Genomic DNA, 23152 nt, shown 5'->3' with positions numbered 1-23152 from the left:
TGTTGCAGCCACAGACTGCTGATCAGTAGCCCCGAATCAGAAGCCCGTGCCCCTCCCAACGAGCCCCCTGCTGACCTCTAACGCCCAAGTGACCGGGTCCCTGCCTCAGGCCAGAGCCCCGGTGGCTCTGGTTCGAGTGCATTCTGAGCTCTGGGCCAGTGCAGCAAGTCGGGTGCAGGCCCAGGCCGCAGCGTCAGCCCCGCTCTCTGCCGGCTCTGGCTTGAGGCTGCAGCCCAGCCCCGGTCTCTGCTGCCCTCTCCCTCTCCTGGGGCACCGCCTGTGCCTGTGGCCCTTGGGCCACCCACCAGGCCCCGGGGAGCTGGGCAGATGCGGGCCCCAGGGGCTGCCGGGGCCATTCACCCCACTCTGGCTGCCTCCTAACTGCCTGCTGGTCTTTCTCTTTTTGGTTCTTCCAGTGAGAAGCGCTACCTTCAAGTCAACGTCACCAACCCCGTGCAGTGCAGCCTGCATGGGAAGAAGTGCACGGTCTCCGTGGAGACGCGGATCAACCAGCCGGAGCCCGACTTCACCAAGAACCGCTCGGGCTTCATCCTAAGCGTGCCGGGGAACTGACCGCCCACCGGGGAGGCCTCGCCACCCCGTCTGACTTGCTGACTCCCCGCTACCCCCCGCTAGAAATCAGCTCGCAAGGGTCCGCCGTGCTTGGGGCCGAGCCCCTCTTCTGCCGCCTCCAAGGCTCCTCCCCTGAGGTTTTCTTGCTGGCTTTCTGCCTTTGGTCTCCATCTTCCTCTGCCCCCACTTTCCACAGTCCTCACTCAACAAACCAAAGACCCCGGTGCCCTGCCACAGATCCCTGGGCTCACACCCAAACCAGAGCTCCCTGCAGAAGCAACTTGATGTCAGCGGAGGCCCCTGCCACCACAAACCCCCCCACACACACTGGCCAGGTCAGGCCCTGACCCAGTGACTGGCAGTTGACCCCGCAAGGGGTGGATGCAGTTTCCCCAACCCAAAACATGCTCCCCTGGGGGGCTTGGGGGAGATTGCCGGAGATAAGCTGGGGATGTAGCCCTGCTCTCTCCGTGAGCACAGCCTGCCACCCCTTTCCCCCAAGGGGACTTGGCTCAGAGATCCTTGGTGGAGCCCCTCTCCCTAGCAGTCAGCCAAGGCCATCAGGAGAGCAGGTTCACCTGTCGGGCTGGCCCCTTGGCCCGGAAGCCAGCACTGGCAGAACAGTCATGCCCACCCCCGCCCGGGCCCTGCAGGCCACCTCTGCGGGAGAGAGCAGAGCAGGTGCTCCAAGGCCCATCTTCCTTAACTGCACGGCCTGGGCCCGTGGTTGTTGCACAGTGATGTGTGCAACACACAGGGCTGCGCCTCGGGTGTGGGGTCTGCTGTGCCCACACTCATGTCGGGCACACTGATGAGAAAATGGAGTTGCAGGGGCCAGGGAGCACTCTGGGGCGGGGGGACTGTCCGGAAGTTTTCCCTGACACCCCTGTTTCAGACACATTCGGAGAACAAGGACCAAGGCCGGAGGGGCAGAGTAACAGAAACAGAGTGGGGGGTCCTGGCACTGCAGGCCAGGCCAGGCTGCTCCCCGCCGCCACAGCTGGGGCCCAGGCTGGGCCCAGCAGAAAGCACGCGTGCCTCAGTGCCTTCCTGAGACCACTCTGCTCCGGAGCCTCGGCTGAGGACGCGGCCCCAAGCCTCTGAGCAGCCCGGGCTTCTGGGCCAGGAGCCTTAAAAGGAGAGATTTGGGACACTCCGTGTGGGGAGAGGGCGGAGGGGGAGCCCACAGCTCGGGAGGAGACTGGCGGGAGGTAAAAGAGGGACACGCTGACGTTTTTTTCAATTTCAGACCCAGACCCTGCCCACCCCCCCCGCCCCACCCCCACCGCATGCTCCTGCGCCGCCACCCTGAGCCCCCCGCAAATTACACCGAGTGCCTGCCCGGTCACCTAGCCGACCCGCCGGCTGGTCCCAACAGCCTGGTGTCCCCCGCGCACACACTCCCACCCCCCGACTTCCCAGGGCCCGCAAAACATTTGCACCATGTGCAGTTCGCAATAAAGAATCCTCTTGGCATCCTATCCTTAGAAACCCGTTCTCATTCTCAAAGCCTGGTCAGCTGCCTGCACCGCGCAGAGGTGCCATCAGCCTGGTTTAGCAACGGAGTTTTGCCAGTCACCTTGACACCAGTGGAACCATCCTAACTGGAACGGCGCCTCCTCTCCTTTCCACTCCTTTCCTCAAACTCCTTGCTTTACACTAGAGACGTGCACGTGTATGTTTGAGACACACCAAAACGGAACATGCCAAATGAGTGCCTTTCTGGGACTAGGGAGGAGGGGTGGGCAGTGGGGCCCTTCCTGCCGCCTTTCGGGGTTGCCTGGGGCTCTTCAGCCCAGTGCAGGGGCCTCCCAGCTGAGGGCCAGTCGACAAGCACTTTTTCTTGATGTCCTGAAAGAAGTCCCAGTGTGTAGCAACTGAAGAAGGCTCAAGCCTTTAGGGTGTGAGCTCAGTGGTGCCTCCAGGTGCTGGGGGAGAGCAGGAGGACACAGCGACTGTATGCAATGAAGTGTTTCTCTTGATCTAATTAAATGCAGTTTTATGGTTTGCTGCGTTTATTCCTATTTTCCATTAAATTAACTTTATTTCTAGAGCATATTTTGATTTACCATCAAGAGCAATAAAGCATTAAATCTTATTTTTAAAGGTGTCCTGCTTATCTGTAATTGAAAACTATACCCACAATTGTGACATTCCAGCTGGTAAAAAGCTGCTGTCCCAGAGGATGGGAGGGAGCATTAAGCACAAATAAGGTAAAATGGAGGATAATTTACAGGAGGCTTTTCAATGAAAATATTAGACACCCAGCGGGGAGGCGGCGGAGTTCAATCGAAGCACGTCGTTCCACCATTTTGAGGCCCATGCATTAGACTCAAAGTTCACTGCGTTCGTGTTGACCAAAGTCGGAGCATGTATCTGTGAAGGACAAGCTCCAAGGCCTGCAGCGGCCTCTCCCCGGGCAGGCGGGTGGGCTGGGGACAATGGGGGTGGCAGGAGAAGCGGGAGGGATCCTGGACCTCTGGGGGCAGGGGCGGGGCAAGCGGCAGGTAAGCAAGCCCTGAGCCTCCCCAGCACCCAAGGGCTGCCCGGTCACCGTCCTTGGTGACAAAGAACATGCAGTGCGGCTTCTGTGACTCGGACCGAGGGAGACGCCCTGAATTGAGCCAGTGGCCCCGCTCACAAAGCTGACCGCACCCGAGGGGCAACCTGGGGGTGGCAGTGCCTTCCCGGCGTCCGGGGGCACCTCGGGCCGGCAGCGTGCAGGCCCTGGGGAGCCTTGAGTCCACACTGCCCTGGACCCTGAAGCTTAGGCTGGGGGCGGGCGCGGGCGCGGGCACGGACGCAGACCACTGGCGGTACCGCCGGTAGGGGGCCCACCCCTTGCCACAGTCGTGGCCTGGGGTGGTTGCTTATTTGGGAGCCCCGGGGGCTGGATTCCTCGCTCTTGCAAACCTGCACCAAGCTAAACTGGCAGGGCTGAGCCACGCGGACACCACTCCACAGCCGCCGGCAGAGAAACAGCCTCTGGGCCAGGGGCGCTGAGCAGAGCCAGGCCCAGGATACGTGGGGGCAGCGGCCTCAGAGCCAAGCTCCATGAGGGAGCCCCTGCGGGAGCCACAGCACCAGCCCTCACCGGGCCAAGCCTGGGCCTGATCTACCCCCCGCCTCCGCCGCCGGTCCCAGTCACCCAGCTCTGCCAAGCCAAGCCAAGCCAAGCCCGGGCAGCCTCTGAGGAGCAACTCCCACCCCGCCGCCCAGCTAAGCCTGAGTTGACTTAACCTGTGCTTCTCTCTTAATCACCTTAACTTGAACGCAGGGGTTAAGCCCTCTCCCTGAGCCCTGCCCTGCCTTCACCCACCCCTCCCCTCCCCCATGATTCAAATCCAATTATGTTCCGAGCGCAGGAATCATTTAGAAAAGGGGCCCCCCCAAACTGCTCGTGAATGACAAGAGGCCTATGGAATGGATGGTCAGTGCATTTTATTTAATCAGCACAGTACAAAAATAAATAAAAATAAGGGAAAGGGAATTAAATTACAGCCAAACTGAGCTTCATGACCTTGTCAGATTATAAACCACACATACTTACAAACACACTACACATACATACAAAATGAGACAAATATAAATTAATATTAACAATACCCACGGTTTGGTCAAAGAATAACTACAAAACGAATTGCACTAAGAACCAACATACACCGCACGTGTAATTAGCAGTTTCAAATATACAGCGATGAATAATTCCGAGTGGAAAAAAATGGCACATTTTCTTCTCATTGCAAGTTTAACAACTGCTGGAACAAAACTAAATTCTAATAGCTGCATGGAAAGAATATATCAACCCTTCAGGTTTACAAGAAAAAGAGAAAAACCAAATCCTGAACTATTATTCCTGTGACTGGTTCTGTGCACGGGTGTAATGTTCACGGCCATCTGTTCTAAGATTATTTTTCTTAAGACACAAAATGCTCCTGGTTCGCATGCACAAGATCACTGTCAAAGCAACAATGAAAGAATAAAGGGTTTGTTTTTTTTTTCCCCCGTAGGTTAGTTTTTTTTTTTTAATTGTTGTTCTAAAAGTAGTCTTCATAGCAGCATGTCAAATGGGTTCACTGCCTGCACACTTGAGTCCATCAGCTCCTGCACCCAGGACTGACCAGCGCAAGGGCGGGGAGGAGGAAGGGGCAGGCTGCACACTGGGGGGGGGGGGGGGGGGCGCAGCCAGAGACTGGCTTCCTTCTTCCCCCAACCACTCCTGAAATTTGCACCTCCTCCGAGAAATAAAAAAATAAATACGGAGAAAGAGAAGGAAACACACAAAACCGGAATCCTGGGGATGCAACTGAAGTGCAGTCTCGGGCCAAGTTCGGCCGCCACCGAGAAAGAGCGACTACGGACGCGCACCCCTCCTCTGGAGACTCGGCACCCGAACCTCCCTCTTCCGGGCCGCCAGGGCCTGCTGCCCCCACGGGCCTCCTACCTCAGGTCACACGTGGCGGCAGGATCTGCACAGACGGGCTGTGTGACAACTCCGACCGAGAAGAGGCGCGGCGGCGGCGGCAAAGTCTGTGCCAGCAACCTTCCAGCAGGTTCCTTCCAGCTCCACATCAGATTATCTGGCAGTCCCGGGAACGGAACGGCTCAGGCTCAGCGTGGGCCCAAGGCGCAGCTGGGGCTAACGCGATCCCAGCCCAGGCAGGCCCTCCCCCTCTTCTCCGGGAACACCCGGGCCGGTGGCCCGGCTCCAGGCCTCTTACACCGGGACCTCCGTTTCACAGCTTTCTCTTGTTCGTGTGAATTTCAGTAGTGCTCGTGCTGAAACCAGCAGCCACCTGGAACCTAACCCTATGTCAAAGGACCCTCTGCCTTCCCCCAGCCCCCTATTCCAGCACTCCCCGGGAGGGGGAGGGGGGGCATGGGGACTGGAAGAGAGAATTCCCTAGAGCGTCCTCACATTGGTCTTTGTTCCCCAAAGCTGGAGTGATGGGCCACGGAGTAAGGCTCGCTCCCTTCTCCCGGTCCTCTCCCAAGTCCCAAGCCACCAATCTGGGAGAATTAGAAAGGAAATTGATTAAGTACACATCGTGTGTTTTCGCAGCCACGAGGGTAAGGTGGAAACCCAAACCAGCAGCTGCAAATGATCAGGTGCAGAATCAGCAGGCTTCCGAAGCAATCAGGAGCGCTACTCCCGTCTTGGAATTGTCTCCAAGATCCAGTGGTCTCACTGGGCCTTGCGGGGCAAGGCTTCGTCTTCAGAAGAAACTGAACTGTTTGGAAACAGCTTGAAATGAACAGGGGTGGGGACAGGGGGTACATCATTACCACATCGCCCTGATCCCTGACATCATCCCCCACCCCGGCTTTGCGGAACGAATGTCATGCACCAGCAAGAGGCCTTAGCCCTCAGGTGGGCACCGGCTGGTTTCGGGCACGACAACCCCACCCGCCCAGAAGGCAGGCTGTTGGTAATGGGCACCTGCAGCTGCCCTGGCCTTCACCACAGGGTGAGTAAGCTGCATTAGTCAAATGAAAGGTTCACCCAGGAAAGGAGCTGTCCCTAGCTGCACCCCACCCCTTTAGCTGGGACCCAAAATCAAAGAACTTAATGAGTCAAACCAGCTCCTTAACCCAACACTGCCAACAACGGCTGGGAGCGGGGGAGCAGGGGGCTAGGGGGCAAGGTCCATGTCTTCACTAAAGGAAAGCCCTTCTCCCTAAAAAAGAAAAAAAGAGCAAACCAGGGTGGTGCATGGTCAAACGACAGGCCCCAATCTTTGTACCAGGCCAGCTTCTCGACTGAAGAGTTGTCCCAGGGTGGCGGGCACCTTGCCCCACAACCCTCCTCATGGCTCGGTCGGGGTGGCCAGCTCCACAGGCCTCTGGGAGAATGGATGACCCAAAACAAGAGCCAGGAAAGGACCCCCAGCCGGGAAGGCCAGTCGCTCCCTGGGCCAACCGGCCAGAGGCCCCTCTCCGGCTCCCGCGCCAGGAGCGGTGGACGGCCTCACCCGCCCCGGTCCAGCAAGGGCACAGGTGGCAAGAGGACACTCGGTCCCCTGAATCCCCCAAAGTCGAGAGGTCAGCGGCCCGGGTGGCTCTGGATACATCTGAGTGTTGCACAAGGTTCGGGAGTTCAAAAGCGCCCAGAGTTCTTGGCAGGGCTGAAGAAAACCCCAAGGAGGGACGGTGGGAAGGGAGAGGCCCTCGGTGGCTTTGCTAGACACATACTGTACACAGAATCTGATTTGCTTAATAATAAATTTTTAAAAACGAACTGAATCCTTGAGCCATGATGCGGGCCACGGGGCTCACCGATCGAGCCCGAGGAGGAGCCGCTTCTTGTCCTCCTGACCGCTCTCGTTCTTCAGGTCGGAGAACACCTGTGTGAAGTAGTGTGGGTCGGCGTTGATCTGCAGCATCTTGGAGCTCATGAGGTTGATGACGGAGAGGCAGCGGTCCCAAAAGGCCTCCTTGCAGCTCTCCACCAGGAAGGGCTTGAGCGGGTAGGAGATCTCGTTGCCCATGTAGGAGTAGGAGAGGTACAGGCAGGTCAGCAGGATGGCCTGGAGCTCGTGGTCCGAGCCCACCTCGGACGAGATGACGTCCCTGCAGAGCATGTAGAGGAAGACCACGTTGGCGGGCGTGATGAAGCCCTGGTCCTGCCAGCCCTGCAGGAGCAGCGAGCGATCCACGCTGCGCAGCCAGAGCACAGGGTCCGTGGGGGACAGGTGCTTCAGGCGGTAGCACCGGCGGCACAGGAACTCGCCCAGGCAGCGCAGCAGCTCGCTCGTGGACGCCTGGACGATGACACGTTTGGGCGTCCCTGCGGAGCTGAGGGCAGGGTGCGGGGCCTTCTTGACGGAGGAGGAGACCCCCCCGGTCTGGGAGCCCGAGAGCTGGCCGGCAGGGGGTGCGGGCGGCTGCGCCGGTGGGGGCTGGGCGAACGTGGACAGGTTGGCGCACGACAGCGACTTCTTCAGGTTCTCATTGTTGAGGTGCGTGATGTTGTTCTGGTAGCTGCTGTTCGGCTGCACCTTCTTGGAGTTCTTCTTCTTGGCCGACACGGCCACGATTCTCTTCCAAGGCAGCACGGAGATGATGGAGTGCCGCTTCAGGTTCTTGTCCTTGGCGTTCTTGCTGTTCTGCACGGCCGTGTAGTGGCCCACCGTGGCCGCGCCATCCTCAAACAGCGTGGCCTTCCGGTAGCTGGGGGACAGGGACAGCACCGTGCCCATGGTGCCGCTGCGCGCCGGGCGGGGGCCCGCGCCCCTGCGCGCCCAGCCTGCCGGCCGGAGGCACAAAACAGCTCAGCGAGCCCGCGGCGGCCCCGGGCAGGAGGCGGGGGCGCTCCCGGCTCCCGGGCGCGTGCTGCCCCTTCGGATCTGCGTGGAAAACAAGATGGTTCTCAGCACCAGGCGGGGCTCGGCGCCGCGCTCCTCCACCCGGGCCAACGCGGCCCCCGCGGACTTGGCCCCGGCCCCGCGCCCCCGCGCCGCAGCCCCGCCGCCTCCACTGCGGCACCCCCCGCCCGCCTGCCGCGGCCGCTGCGGTCCGGACGGCAGCGGGAGGGGCCCGGGCGCGGGCGGAGGCGGCCGGGGCGGGGGAGGGTGGGGGGTATTGGGGGACCCCCGCCTCGACACCGCGCGCGGCCCCGACCCCGGCTCCTCGGGGGCACGGGCGGCCCCAAGGCGCAGGCTTACCCGGCAGGCGGCGGCGGCTCCTGCGCTCAGCGCCCTCCCTCCGCAATGCGCGCCGCGGCTCGGGCCCGCGGTCCCGGCGCTCGGCGGGGCTCGGCGGGGCTCGCGCTCCGCGGCGGCGGCTCCGGAGCTTCTGTCCAAGGTTCTGCAGGCGCCTCGGCCCCGCCTCCCGCCGGCCGCCCTCGCCGCCGCCGCGCTCCCGTTCCCGCTCCCGCCCCGGCGCGCACCTCAGCGGCCTCCCTGTCGGGGGCGCGCGCGCGCGCGCGGCCCACGCGCCGGCCCGGGCTGGCCTGCTCCTGCCTGGGAGCCGGGCCGCCGCGGTCCTCAGCGCCAACCCCCGCGCGCGGTGCGGGTAGGGATGCGGCCGCGAGCCCGAGCGCCTCTACTCGCCGCACCCCATCTAGGACCCGGACTCGAGCGGTGGCGGCGGGTACCCGCGGCGCCGGCCCCGCCTCGCCTCTCGGGGCCGCTCCTCCCGCACCACTCGCCGCCCGCTCTGCGCCGCCGCGCCAGCAGCCGCCCGGCCGCGTGAGAGTCCCCGGCGCCCCGCGCCGCCGAGCTCGGGCCGGGCGGGGGGCGGGAGGAGGCGCGCCGGGGGCGGGGCCGAAGGCCGAATCCGCCCGCCGCCCCGCCCAGACACGTGCTGCCTTTGTTCCCGCCGCGGCGCCCGCAGCCGCGGGCCGCGGGGGCGCTCTCGGCCGCGTCCCCGCCCTGGCGACGCACAGCCCGCCCGAGCTGAGGTTGCCGCGCGAGAATCCATCCACGGAGACCGGCCGGGGCCCCGAGATCCCTTCCCATTAACATCCTCGTCCGGCCGGGAAGAAGCTAGGGACTCAAGGAGGAAGGTCCTGAGCCGGGGCGGGGAGGCGGAAGCCTTTGCTGAAAAGCCACTCGCATCCCGATGGGCTGTCCCATCGACTTTCACGTCTCCCCTCCGGGGCCTCTATTCCCGCACCTCAGGTAAAGGGCCGGAGCCCGGGTAAAGAGAAATCCAGGCCAGAGAGGCGTAGGCAGTTCTGGGGCTGGTCCACAAAACAGCGACTGGCTTTCCAGCACCCACCTGGCTGGGAAAGGGCTCTGAGGCCCCCCGGGGGGCCGCTGCCCCAGAGACGGGCCAGCCCTTCACAAATGTGACCTCGACATTTCCACTGGCCCCTTATCAGTTATAGTAAAACTGAAGCCACTGCTCTTCCAACCAGCCTCTGATCCTCTGATTCCGATGTTTTTCCTGCTAACCATGTATCATTTGAAGATCTGGTGCCAAACTGTAAAATTCTGAATCTAGTAAGAACAGTTCCTCTCACAGACAAGAATTCACATCCTTCACAAGAGCCATTCTTCATTTGTTTTTCTTTTAGTTGGTTCTGGAAACTGAGTTGCTCACAAACTGGAGAAACATTAGATTGAAACCCTATTTTAATCCAGATTATCACCTCTGGACCAAAAGATAAGGAAGCAGTAATCCAGATTACCCAATTCCTGGCCTCCTGGCCACTCCGGCCTGCGAGGCTGTCAACCTGGGCCCACTGTGCCGGTGCTGCCCACGGCCCTACGCAGGACAGTGCTGCTATCGAGTCAAAGTGCTAGAACGCGTACATGTACTACCCAGCTGTTTCTGTCAATAGTGGCAAGTGAAAGCTTTAGGGACTTTGGTAACACGGAATGGAAAATGCATTGTTCTGTGCGGCTGCTTGTGAAACATCCACAGCAGCTGTCATCTTAACTTAGATGAAAGCTGGCCCTTCGCTCAACAGGGCCCTCCCTCCCGATGTTCCTCCGTGTACCTCGGCCTGCTCTTGAAATGGAGCGGTCCTCAACCCTCCTTCCCTATTAGTAAGGAGCTTGAAGAAGTAATCTATTCCAGGTCCCCTGGCCCAATGACTCTCTTTCTCTCCAAGGCAAAGCCTTTTTCCCTCCAGCCCCTGGTGGAGAGGCCCAGCTCCCAAGTAGGCCTTTGTCCATACTGCCTCTCAAGGTCCCCTTCAGATTCTGGTGTTGAGCAAAGGTTAAATGCTTTCCATTTCACAAAATATGCCTAGATTTCGAAGCCTATAAGCCTCCCCTTACTTAGATCCACCCTGGTACCTGTACCTACAAATTTCAGTTCCAGCTATTCCAATTCATGGCAGGCAGTACCAAGGTCCACTTTACCCCACTTGATTTCCCAAACCAAAGCAGCAGGCACTTGCCCGGACCTTTTCCAGGCTGGCCACACTCTGGTATCCTCTCTTGCCTTTGTCCAGCCAGCCTTCCCTAGCACCTTCAAAAGAGCTCTTTGCATTACTACCTCAGCCTCCTCACACTTGCCAAAGGCAAAGCCATGTTTGCAGCACAGCATGAACGACATGTGCACTGGCAGCCCGCTTGCCAGTGTGCCTGAGGAAAGGGGTTGTCTGGAAGTCCTGTCCGCCGCCCTGCCGTGCCCACTGTTTCAAGGCACCCACCACCACCACCACCACCACCCTCAAGCTCCTGTCACAGCTCCAGTGCAAGGCAAGGAAGAAAGGGCAATATTCTGCCGGAAACAGCAGAATCAAGGCCCAGAATGCAGACCCAGCTGAATGAAGCAGAGCTGTTTTCTTCCCAGTCTTCAGAGAACTGCAGGAAAGCGCTCCAAACCCCATCATTGATTAGCCTATTGATCCTATGGCCTATCTCTAGCTGCCAGAAGGGCCAGCCTGCTTGTTATCTGCACTGTTGGGCTGATATTCCCATGTGTCACCAGAGAATCCCTGTCCTCTGTATGGTCCCATCCCCATACCACCCTGTGAGAGAGAAGACAAGGCCCCGGCCAGCTCCCTTCCAGAAAGGGCTCCAGATAAAGCAAGGCTAAGCCCTGGCTTCTGAGGCAGCCGTGCTTTGTTCCTTCAGGGATCACAGAGCAGCATCTAGTGGCCCTTCCGGGCAGCACAGATTATATAACTAGCACGCAGCAGTGCTCCAGAGCCAAGCGCCTCAGCCTCTGCTCCCAACACCATCGCCGTCTCATCAGCACACAAGAAAGCCATGACACATGAGGGCTGCTGCCAGGAAGGGTCCCTAGGTAAGGAAGCCGGGCCCAGGCCAGCCTCTGGGCCACCCGACCCCCTCAGCTGTGCCCAGACCCAGCTCCCTTGAGGCCAGAGAGGGAAAGCAGCCCTGGAGGTCTAGAGCAGCATCATCCAAAAGAATATAACATGGGCCACAAATGCAAGCCACATAGGTATTTGAATATTTTTGAGTAGCCACATTATAAAAAAATTTAAAAAAAAGAAACAGGTGGATTTTAATAATATATTTTATTTAACCCATTATGCTCAAAATATTGCACATATATATAAAAGAATTGAGCTATTTTACATTTTTTTCATACTGTCTTTGAAGTCTGGTTTGTTTACATCTGCAATGCATCACACTTCGAACTAGCCACATGTCAAAGGCTACGTGTGGCCAGTGGCCGCACAGTGGACAGCACAGGTCTAGAGGTGGTCGTCAGACCCACAAAGGGAGCAGAGGAAGGGCTGCTGCCGACTGAGCCCCTCAGGGCAGCCCTAGGCTTGGGGAAACCACCTCCCCCCTTCACCAGCTACAGGGCTGGATGCCTTGGGGATAGTTCTAAGGGTCCCTTGGCGAAGCAAAATTCTTCCTGCAAGTGCAACTATAGAAACTATACAGAGATTCTACAAAACTAAAACAAAGTAACAAAGTGGCTGGGACTGGAGTGGAACGGTGGTGAGAGCTCCCCCCTCACCCCTAGTTGGCCTTAGGGCCCCTCAGAAGAACCGCTGCCAGGGTCTGAGGGGCAGTATGAAAATCACTGCTTTTGAAGGTTTCAACAAAAACAAAACCACAACTGAGTGTCAGGACTCTCCAGGCACTTGCACTGGTAATGACTTCATACAACCCTCACACCACAATTCCCCACCAAGGAAGCAGCAGAGGCTCTCCCAGCCCAACCCCTCGTCCTCACTGGACCATGTTGCCCTGGAAGAACAGAAGGATCCCTGCACACCACTTCCCGTTTCAGACCTCACCGACCAATCTTCTTATCCAAATCCCTCCACTTTACCCCAGATCTAAAGGTCTCCCATGAAGCAAATGAGGTACCAGAGCTTTGGCCGGTCTAGAAGGCTACAGAGCTGTGTGGACTTGATCAGAAGCCCTCCAGCACTCAAGAAAGGACACTTTTTGAAAAAAAAAAATTTTTATTGGAACTCATCTGAACATCAGATATACCTGGTGTTGGTTAGCAAGAACCGTTTGTACATTTGATATTGATGGTGCCAAAACCAAAACAGTGACTGGACATGATGGGGAGAAATGTTGAGAACAAAAACCTGATTTTGGAGAGGAAAGTAAAAGCCAGTCAGATTCAGTGAGGATGCAAAACCTGGTACAACAAAATCCTTTTACAAAATACAAATTTATTACGAAAACCTGGAAGGATAATCTGAGAAAGGGAAAGAAAGAGAAAAGGAGGCCAGCAGGAAGGAGGCAGGAGGGAGGAGGAGAGGAGACAGCTGAGGGGCAGAAGCACGGCTGGGCGCGCGGGGGCGCTTCTAGAAGCCTACCTGCCCGAACGGCACGGCAGCCCCTCTCCGCGATCCGACCAAAGCGTGCTGAGACACAGTGCTCTACCCCCCAGCCATGTGGTTTCTAAGAGGTAAATAAAGCAGCTCCCTGGGAGGGGGACATGAGGTTGCTCGAAAACCCAACAACAAAGGTTTAAAAAAAAAAAAACAAGCAAGGAAAAAAGAAAACCCACACCCCACAGTCTCATTTCCAATGTTCACTTGTTTAAAAAAAGACTAAATCCATCTGACAGCGGAAGGAGTGGGACAGGGAGAGAAGCTGATGGGTTTCAGACAGCCTGACTCCCCTAGAGGGGAAGGAGGGGGAAAGAGACAGCGGACGGTCTCCCGGTTGAGCGGGGAAAGAGAAGGGACAGAGAGAAGAGCAGAGGAGAAGGGCAATTAAAACACTGACATCTAATCTAGTTTACTGTGTTAAAAAGAGCCACATGCACAGCAGGCCCCCTGAGGGCCCACACTGCTCCCGTGTGGCCCCGGTGGACACTAGCTCCTGGCCTCGGCCCCATTCCTCCACAGGCCGGCGTGGAGCTGTGCAGGGGCGGCGGCGGCGGGCCCTCTGGCCAGTCTGCTGGAGCCATTGTTGGGGGGGGGAGGGCGGGTGACAGGCCTTGTGGCAGGGGAAAGAACACCAAAACGCCTCGTTTCAAATAAAAAAGAAAATAGCAGTCTATACACAGTTGTTTGTTTTGGTTCAGTACAAACAGAATAAAAAGTCGTTGCTTTGATGGTCAGGCAAACACCCAATTCTGAAGAGGAGGAGAGGCGACGCCCAGCAGGTGGATCAGGAGCCCCAGTGGGTGGCGGGGCTCTCCCCGGAGGCAGAGAGCACAGCTTTAGGTAGTGTAAGCCTTTTTCCTTTTATTTAGAATAACCTTTTTTTTTTCTTTTTCTTTTTTTTTAAGCAATTTCCCCACTCCCAAGTTGGGCCAGTAAAGATTACATGAAAACTGGCACACCTATTGGCTGGAATACAGATGCACCAAATGAGGATTTAAAAACTTTCCGAGCGAAAAGTAGAACAAAAAGAAAAAAGAATCTCCTAGCATTTTCCCCAAAGGTTTCACTCTCCCGCCACACACACTCTCCAAAGGACCGCTACAGATCCAACTCTGCAAGAGAAGACAGAGCAGTGTCATTCAGGGAAGCTTCGAGGCCACCCAGAGGCTTTCAGTCTAGAAGGCAGAAGACGGCGCTGCCCGGGCCCGGGGCCCGGAGCCAGCACTCACCTATGTCAGCTTCTTGGCTTTATTGTAGAGGGAATCCACTACTTTACTCATGTTCTGAATTGTTTCCAGAGCAGCTTCGTAAGTTTTATCTACTGGGGGTTCATCGAAAATAATCAAGACACCCTCCCCCTGGTCCAAGATCCCTGCAGGAAACACAAGGGCAACCCAGGTAAAAGAAGGGATTAGACACAAAGGCACTTGAGAAGCAGCCCACTCCCTAGCTGCCTCCCTTTCTCCAGAAAGGAGGAGAACCAGAAATCATCTCTGTGTTCCATTTGGGCATGTTTATTATGCACTCTCATCACAGGGATAAGAGGAGCGACGACCGTAGGGAGCTACCAGGTGAAACAAATGGAACATCTCCTTTCAAGATAAACAAGAACGTGATGCGTCAACCGCTTCACCACTGTTACTCACCATGAAATTTCTTGTCAAGAATCATCTGTGACAATTTCCTTTCCACGTCGGCCTAAAATCAAAGCACATGATTAAAGGGACCGGTATCCACTAGTCAAAGATCACACTGACAAGAAAGTTCTGTATAAAAGGGCAAATGGATTATAAACCAAACAGCAACAATGTAACTCAAGCTCTGAGCTCACGGTCCCCATTCGACACTATGAAGTTTGAGGACTTTCCAACAAGGCCCATTGAGTGGAAATGCTACCCGCCTCCACATGGCCCTCTCCCCGCCCTGCTCCCAAGACAAGCTCAGGACTCCTTACCTTGGAGAGTTTGATGAGGCTAGATATGTGTTCAATCTACAAGAAAAGGCAGAGAGACAGCGACACTGAGAGTCCTACTTCCGCCTCTAATCTGGGGACAGGGTGGGGCTGGGATTGCCAAGTCGGCTGAAACCCAGCCGAGCATCTCCCTGGGGCAGACCCTCTTTGGTCAGGCTCAGGCCTCTCGTGCTCTGTCCGTCTGCCTGCTTCTCATCACTAGACCATACACACCCCTGTCCCACACCCCCGGAACACAGACGTCTACCACATGCACGGTGACTACAGAAGCAAGGGGCGGACTGCACTCGGGACAAGCAGGGGCAATCTCACCAGCCTCCACACCACAGCTCATCCTCAACTCTTGTTCTGTGTCAAGAAAAGCCCAAGCCTCTTGCCCACCAGACACAGTCTTGGAAGCAAGTTCCTATTCTGGATAGGTGTGGGAAGGGAGGGTATGAGAGAGGATGCCTACCCAGAGAAGAACTAGAATCCCCAGGAGGGTCCTTACCTGAACTCGGGAAAAAGGCTCAATGACTCGGATCAGGTTCTGTTCCAGTAAGTTATCATATAACTTGGCCAAGTGTGTACTGATGATTGGGTCATCCCGGAGCTCTGCCCGATAATCTGTCAGGGCCTGCCAAGAAAGACGGTCACAGAGATTGGCAGAGAGAAGCATGTGAAGCCACGCCACCACCCCTGGCTTCCTAAGTAGTCTGCTGGACCTTATAAACACATGGGTGACTCAAGTTCTAGAGGATATGAGATTAAAGAGTTATGACAGAAGGCAGAAGAAACATCAGGAACTAAAAGATGGAGCCCTTTCTAGGCACCATCTTTCTGTTGGAAAGCCTCACGTTGACAGCCCAAACCATGGAAGCCCCAAGAACAGCTCAGCTTGAAAGCCAAATCCACCACACAAGCAGTTGTCCCCAGGTATCCCACAGAGCAAAGAGGGTCTCCAGGAAAAATAAGGGGGGAAAAAAAAAAGAATTCTGAGGTTAAACAATGGGTAGTACTTGGGGTGCCTGGGTGACTCACCGTCAGTTAAGGGTCCGACTCTTGATTTTGGCTCAGGTCATGATCTCAGGGTCGTGAGATCGAGCCCCATGTCGGGCCGGGCATGGAGCCTACTCTCTCTCCCTCTGCCCTTCCCCCTCCGTGTGTGCAAGCTTGCTCGCTCTCTCTTATAAAGTAAGAAATAAAAAATAATGGGAAATGCTGAATCCCACAACTGGCTCGTGGAGTTTTACAAGCACATGAACATACAGTTGGGCAGTTAACAGAAAGCAAAACACCTAATTTTATTTAGCCCTCATGTTTCCCAGGCCCTTACCCCAAGGAACCCCTAATAACAGAGGTGTCCCATCAAACATCCCAAACTTTAGGATAAAATTATCTAGTCTTTTTTGTGTATTCATGTATATAATTTATTTTGAGAAATGGTCTCAATATCGACCCTGTCAGCTGTGCTATAAGGTGTTAAGAGAAGCAAGCAAATCATGCCAAGTAAAGAAGTGAAATTGGCAAGAAAGCTCAACAAAGATGATGATTCTTGGGGACAGCCAGAGCCAAATGGTCTAGCCTCCGTCCACACTAAGTTTTTCTTCCTAGATCTACGTTTATTTTTATTAAATTGGTCATTAAACTCAGACAGAGAGGAGAGGCTCAGAAGAGAATATACAAGTCTCACTCTACTGCTCAGGCATGTTTTCCTCCCTTTTCCAACCTCTGCTAACAATGAGTGAAAGTCACAGGAGGCAAAGCAAGCCTCGAAGGTCAACCTCAGGAAGTGTCTTTTGGTCCGTTTGCACACATCAAGACTTCTCTTTTGCCCCCAGAGAAGCAGAGTTGGCATTTCTGGAGCCGAGGAACAAGTGGCAGGGCTGGCGTCGATCCCTGACATGTGAGCCAGGGGGCTTCCAGCACCCTCATTGAGCCCCCGCTCCCTCAACCATAAAATGCAGAGAAGGGGTATGCTGTGAAAAATCAAGGTGAAAAAGATGAAAGAACAATTTTTTTTAAGATTTTATTTATTTATTTGAGAGAGCAGAGCAAGAGAGAGAGAGCATGAGCGGGGGGAGGGGCAGAGAGAGAGGGGGAGAGAGAGAAGCAGACTCCCCAACGTGGGGTTTGTTCCCAGGACCCTGAGATCATGTTAGACGCTTAACTGACTGAGCCACCCAGGGGCCCCGGATGAAAGAGCTTTTTGAAACTAAAAGGTACTATATATAAATGAGGTATTACAACTCAACAAGTTTCATTGTACAAAAGTGCTTAACTATTTCCAGACTTTGATACTGTACTATAATTAAGACGTAACCATTGGGGAAAACTGGGTGAATGGTACACGGGATCACTGTGTACTATCTTCAAAAATGCTTGTGAAACTGTAATCATTCACAAATAAAAAGGTTTTTTTAAGTATGTAAATGCCCCTCTCCTCCACCCATTCCCTACCAACCCAATACCATGCTTACCTTTTCAAAATCTGCCAGTGATCTGTTCTTGCTAGCCTGAGCCACACATTTTAATGCTTCTGTCTAAGAGTTAAGAGAAAAACAGTGACAACGATCTACTCTGCACACTCACATCCCACCCAATAAATGTCCTAAGCAGTATGCTATGTCCACACAACTTCTGGCTGCAAGGAAGATCCCGCCCCACCACTGATCTTCTTCAGAGGCCGGGGAAGAAGAGCTAGAACACCACCACTGTGTCCCAACCAATCTCCCTTTGAAACCTGAAATGACTTAAAAATACTAGGAGATAGGAAGTTAAAAAGAAGGGAAAAAAAAAAAAAGGCCCTTATACAACATTCTCCAAAGGTAACAAGCTAAAAGAAAAAATGACAAGAGAACTATGATCTTTCCCCCTCCTCCAAGACTCCTTATTCCCAAAGCCCACAGACTCTTTCTTGCCCTTAGCCTCAGGTCGTACCTGTGCTTAATTGAGTCTTACTCCGCTACGTGTGGTACAGAGCCTGAGCCAGGGTCTACTTTCATCAGGGTTAGCCACCAAAATTCTACATATTACACTCAACGTTAAAATGCCACAGAGAGGGACGCCTGGGTGGCTCAGTCATTTAAGCAACTGCCTTCAGCTCAGGTCATGATCCCACGGTCCTGGGATCAAGTCCCACATCAAGCTCCTTGCTCAGTGGGGAGCCCTGCTTCTCCCTCTGCCTGCCACTCCCCCGCTTGTGTTCTCTCTCTCGCTCTCTGACAAATAAATAAATAAAATCTTTAAAAAAAAAAAAAAATGCCACAGAGGGAGGAAGGTACAATCAGTTGTTGAGGTCACCTTCTAACCTGGTTATAAAAGGCACCTCACCAAGCTACCAAGTCCCCACTCAGCCAGAAATCTACAATCTTTCTGGGAGTCTGTCCTGACACCTGCTTGAAAACGGTCATCAAGGTACAAAGGACCAGAAGGAGCTCCTCTGGTACCAGCCTATGCACCTACATAAGGATGGTGTGTGTAATATGGCAGACTTTGAAATGGTGCAAAACTAATCATTACTATAGTCTGTCTCGGCCTTTGTCCCATAGATAGAACAAATGTCATAATGAGAAAAGCCTGGAACTAAGAGCCAGATAACCCAAGTTTAAAGTCTGGCTCCACCATTTAATAGTTATCTGACCTTGTCCCTTGTCCCGGACACTTGACCTCTCTTAGCCTGTTTTCCTCAACTCTAATTCTAGATAGAGCAGTGAGTCCTTCACTATAGTAATAACAACTATTACTGTGGTCAAAACTAGGAGCCCAAAACTAGAGCCACTTGTAAAAAAGAAAGAAACCATCTGTTGTGACCATCCCTCCAAAGATATGAGATTGCTAATGTGTCTATTGTTTGGAGACAACTGCATTTGGAATCTAGAAAGATTACTTTTACTTTACTACTGATAATCAAAGTACAAAGAAGGGATAGTCCAGGCATCTGAGACCACCTTTACACAGGTCATACCCATATCTACTCAGGCACAAAAGGGGCTACCGACTATCAAAGGCCTCTTGCACCACACTCAAAACTCAGGACATGAGTGGAAAGGTACTGAGAAGCACTTGGGTGAGCCTTCAAAACCCAGTTCCTGCCCTAAGCACTTCAACCTCCCTATAAAGCACATGTGCACCAGACCTTACCAAGCTCCAGACTCCTGGAGAATCCAACACTTCATGTTCTGCACACGTTAAGTTTGCAAGTCAGGCTCATGATAGATAAATTTTTGGTCAAAGCTAAATGCAGCCTAACTCGTGCAAATGCTACACTTCAGTTCTGTAACTCCCTATGTCCATTAAAGCACCAAACACTGACCCTCCAGGCGAAGGATTTAACAGTATAGAAAATACACGGAATGGGCTTAAGGGGTGGCAGGAGGAATGGCAGGGGCGCCACGCAGAGAATACAGAATGGAGACATGAAGAGCACCGGTCTCACGGGGCATCATGACTGACAACGTACTGGCTTCAGAGTGAGCAGAGATGACAATTACAGTCAAGGTATTCCCTACCTGTCTCCCCGCATACCGAAGTGCAAGCTTCCCGCTCACCAAAGCCTGGACATCTTCTGGGCTAGAAAAAAAAAAAAAAAAAAGACATACTTGGTCCCCACTCCAAGACATTATGCTTCTAAGTATGGGTTTAAGCAAATTTCTTTTTCTCAAAATTCCACTGAGAAGCCTGCCCGCAGTGGTAAGAATCCCCACCCCTAAACTCATTATGTCCCTCACCTCACAGAAGCCGGGCTATCTCTACCCTAGGCCCGAGCCCAGCATTGAGGAGTAGAAAAACTCCAGCATTAAAAAGAAAGCCACAATCAATGTACCAAAAGTAACAGACCCAACAGGCAGGATGATAAATCTAAGTCAAATCCCCAGACAACAGGTCTTGTTAAAACATAAGCCCTGTGTAGTGCAAAGACCCAAAGAGTCCTAGTCAATACCATTATTTATTCCCAAAAGAATGTGGATCAATTCTGCAGAACGCCTTATAAAAAGATCTGTCCCACTTGCCGTTGTTCCCCTTCTCAAACCTCTCCCTAAAGTCGTCCTTAACACCCCCACTCTGGTTGGCCCAGTTGGCCACTGCTGGACTGTAAGCTATTTCCAGGCCCTCTGTCTGGTGCTCAGCAACTCCCTGGTCAGAGTAACTGCAGGATGATGAGAACACTCCAAGAGTCTGGAAAGGAGATTTCTCTAATCTGTCTCCCCGATTCTCAAAGACTAGCAAGCAAAAACGCTCTGGAACACCTTCAATCCTCCCACTTTATGTCAACAAGCCCCAGAGGCGCAGCTGCTGCTTCTAACCAGGCCCACTCCCTGTGCAAGCTATGTCTGCATGGCAGAAACTGAGGTGAAGAACTTGAGTTCTCATATCCCTAAGTTAATGTGCACCTACGTGTTGAGCATGATTTTGCACAGCAACATGTACTTCAGAGATGTGATGGCCTTTGGGCTATCGATGGAGTCATAACCCTCAAATGCCTCATAGAAATAGGAATACGCAGTCTTCCAATCCTTCTCTTCTGCTGCATGGATAATACCTGGACATGAGAAGAAAGAAGTACAAACCATATAAAATAACAGAACCATCAAAGATCAGAGCTGGAAAGAGCCTCCAAAATCTATCCCAACCCCATCTACTAGGTGATGACGTCAGGAAAGGATAAAGGATCTGCCCCAAAGTCACTGCCAGCTAGTGGTAAAGCTGGGATGAGAACCCAGGTCTTCAGTCTCCCTGTTCAATGTCATCTTGACAATATAAATCCCAAAGGAGTTAGAGTCCCTACTTAAAGGGGATCCTAAAAACTACGTACTAACATCTTTCCCCATGCTTCTCATCACCACTGCGGTTCTGCTATCTGTTAAAGCCCCTAGAAAAGGCCACACTTACCCTTCAGGACATCACCCTCATAGGTCAGGAACCAAACATCCCTGGACTGCCTGCATAACCTGTTTTAATAACATTTCTTTAAGATAGCTTTTTTTTTTAAGATTTTATTTATTTATTTGAGAGAGAATAAGAGAGAAAGAGCACATGAGGGGGGGAGGGTCAGAAAGAGAAGCAGACTCCCCACTGAGCAGGGCGCCCAAAGCAGGACTCGATCCCGGGACTCCAGGATCATGACCTGAGCCGAAAGGCAGTCACTTAACCAACTGAGCCACCCAGGTGCCCCTAAGATAGCTTTTCTAAGCTTGACGTTTTTGTACGTAAGCAGCTCTCATAAGAGAAAAAAAATCTAACTTCTTATACTCTCGCTTCAGATAGTTGTCATTTACAGATGTGCTTCTGCCTAGATGCAATCAATATATAGATTTCATATAATGCCAGATCCATGAAATTAATTTAACTGTATATGGTTAAGCAGTATTTACTCAGGCTGAGATACCAGAGTTTATCTAAACAAGTCTCTACTGTTTAGAAGCTGGGTTGATCCCAATGAAGCTAACTCTGATTGAACTTGCTATTACTGCCCACCTATGCTATCACTTGGGATAACACAAAATTTAGTTCTTTCTAGCTTGGGAGGCATCAAAGTCCTCGGAGTGTGTATCAGTTCTAACTGTGCTTCAGCCCTTTATGAGGTTAAAGACCTCAGCCTCACTTGTTTACCACAGTTCTTCCCAACATTTTTCACATCGAGGTACACAGAGAAAGTACTCAGCACCCTGAAGTAAAAGGATGGAAGTGCTTACACATGACCCAAGGGAACAGTGTTTCAGCACATTTTTAACCCACCTAGCATCACATAGCTGTGTGCCTCCACACCATCTGGGAACCTCTGACTTAATACCATTTACTGAGTGAAATGTGTCACACCCTAGTACTTTTTACTCTACCCAAGAAGCCTCTCATTTTGAGGCTAAAGGAATCAGACCGTTGTTCTCTACTGCTCTTATCTATAAAGAGCTGGAGAAACTCCACCCTTCTCTTGAGCTCCCTCAAGAATATCCAACAAACTATTAACACTGCTAAACTAGAGGAGATAAATCTCCATTCCCCATACCTCCTGGTCCAAAGCTAGAAGAGAACAGACCAGACCCACAATAAGACTGGTTTAAAAAAAAAAAAAAAAAGTAAAATAAGGCCCAAGAACTGGTATACTGCTTTCCCAAATACATTAATAAATAGGGCCCACATTAGGACTCCAAGCATCAAGGCTAGTATATGAGGTTTATTATTTAAAAAAAAACAAAAACAAAAAACTAAACTGTCACTCATTCAACACAAATATTAACGAATGTCTACGATCTGCCAGCCACTGATACAGTTACTACAGCGGAAATAAGTATGAATAAAAGGCCCTCATGAAGCTCATAGTCTCATAGTGGGAAAGATGGCCACCAAAACAGAAAAAAGATTAGTACCACAATATGTACAAAAAAATACAGCTTTGAAAGGGGAAGTCCAAAAGAAAAGAAGGCACTAGAGAGGGTTTATAGAGGAGACGTGAACTGGATCTGGAAGGATACATGAGACTTTGCCAAGGGAACAGATGAGAAGGGGAATTTCCAAGCAAAGACGACAAAATACACAAAGGCACAACAGCAAGAACACACAAAACCATTTGGTGACTGATGAAAAGGAAAAGATGCCTTCCTTTTGCATACCATGTTAAAGTAAAATGTAGCCTGGGGATAATGGGAAACCACTGGAGAATTTGAAACAAAGGACTTACATGATCTGATCTGTGTTTGAGAAAAATGACTTTGGGGTCAGTTAAAAAAAAGTGGATTGGAAAAAGGGATCAGGACAGTTAGACCAGCAGAAGACTGCTCCAGTGGCCTGGGCCTTCATCAGAGCAATGACTGCAGAGATGGAAAAGAAAGGGTAGGTTTGGGGACAGACTCCACCTAATCTAGCAACTGACTGGGTATGAGGGGTGAGGAGAAAAAGGAGTCAAAATTACTCCAAAGACAATAGCTTGAGCAATATTAAATCAATAATGATACCATTAACTTGAACAGGAAAAAGAAGGTTGAGGGAGGAGTTAGATAATTTTGCTTTTTGACATATTGAGGCTGAGACACTTATGAGGCATTTAGGCATGTATGTCCATTATGCAGCTGGAAATCTGAATCTAGAATTCGGGAGAGAGGGAAGCTACTGAAGATCTGGATGAGGAGACCACTAGTGGCATGCAGCAGCTGAAGCCATGGGTGAGTATGGCACTTCAGACAGGAAACAGAGAACAGGAATGGAAAAAAAACTGAAGAAACAACACTGAGGAACACCCCACTTAAAAGTAAGAAGGGGGCGCCTGGGTGGCTCAGTCGGTTAGGCGACTGCCTTCGGCGCAGGTCATGATCCCGGAGTCCCGGGATCGAGTCCCACATCGGGCTCCCTGCTCAGTGGGGAGTCTACTTCTCCCTCTGACCCTCCCCCCTCTCATGTGCTCT

The 23152-nt window shown here is 53.0% G+C and overlaps 3 protein-coding genes across 7 annotated transcripts in view; 1 reads left to right on the top strand and 2 right to left on the bottom strand.

Annotated features, from left to right (window-relative positions):
• MYO1D (myosin ID) overlaps positions 1–2671 on the top strand; it is a 350526-nt gene extending 347855 nt beyond the window's left edge. For all 3 annotated transcript variants that reach the window (XM_027625032.2, XM_027625033.2, XM_027625031.2), the window contains one exon: positions 417–2671. In XM_027625032.2, the coding sequence (XP_027480833.1) occupies positions 417–573 (157 nt within the window). In that variant the 3' untranslated portion in view covers positions 574–2671. The remainder of the gene's footprint in view (positions 1–416) is intronic.
• A 1325-nt stretch (positions 2672–3996) lies between these two features.
• On the bottom strand, positions 3997–8375 carry CDK5R1 (cyclin dependent kinase 5 regulatory subunit 1). Its single transcript, XM_027568337.2, has 2 exons — positions 8238–8375; positions 3997–7919 (listed from the first exon to the last, which is right to left on the bottom strand). Exon 2 carries the CDS (start codon positions 7770–7772, stop codon positions 6846–6848), a length of 927 nt encoding a protein of 308 aa, XP_027424138.1. The 5' UTR covers positions 7773–7919; positions 8238–8375; the 3' UTR covers positions 3997–6845.
• A 4023-nt stretch (positions 8376–12398) lies between these two features.
• PSMD11 (proteasome 26S subunit, non-ATPase 11) overlaps positions 12399–23152 on the bottom strand; it is a 28496-nt gene continuing 17742 nt past the window's right edge. For 2 of the 3 annotated variants that reach the window (XM_027626466.2, XM_027626468.2), the window contains 8 exons: positions 20151–20295; positions 19265–19325; positions 17234–17296; positions 15265–15390; positions 14757–14792; positions 14449–14500; positions 14032–14174; positions 12399–13914 (listed from right to left, as the gene is read on the bottom strand). In XM_027626466.2, coding sequence (XP_027482267.1) covers positions 14032–14174; positions 14449–14500; positions 14757–14792; positions 15265–15390; positions 17234–17296; positions 19265–19325; positions 20151–20295 — 626 coding nt within the window. In that variant the 3' untranslated portion in view covers positions 12399–13914. The remainder of the gene's footprint in view (positions 13915–14031; positions 14175–14448; positions 14501–14756; positions 14793–15264; positions 15391–17233; positions 17297–19264; positions 19326–20150; positions 20296–23152) is intronic. The other variant, XM_027626467.2, reaches the window with a different exon arrangement.

The sequence above is a fragment of the Zalophus californianus genome, chromosome 16, assembly GCF_009762305.2.
Source record: "Zalophus californianus isolate mZalCal1 chromosome 16, mZalCal1.pri.v2, whole genome shotgun sequence".
NCBI lineage: Eukaryota > Metazoa > Chordata > Mammalia > Carnivora > Otariidae > Zalophus > Zalophus californianus.
This window is presented reverse-complemented; position numbering and strand designations above follow the sequence as displayed.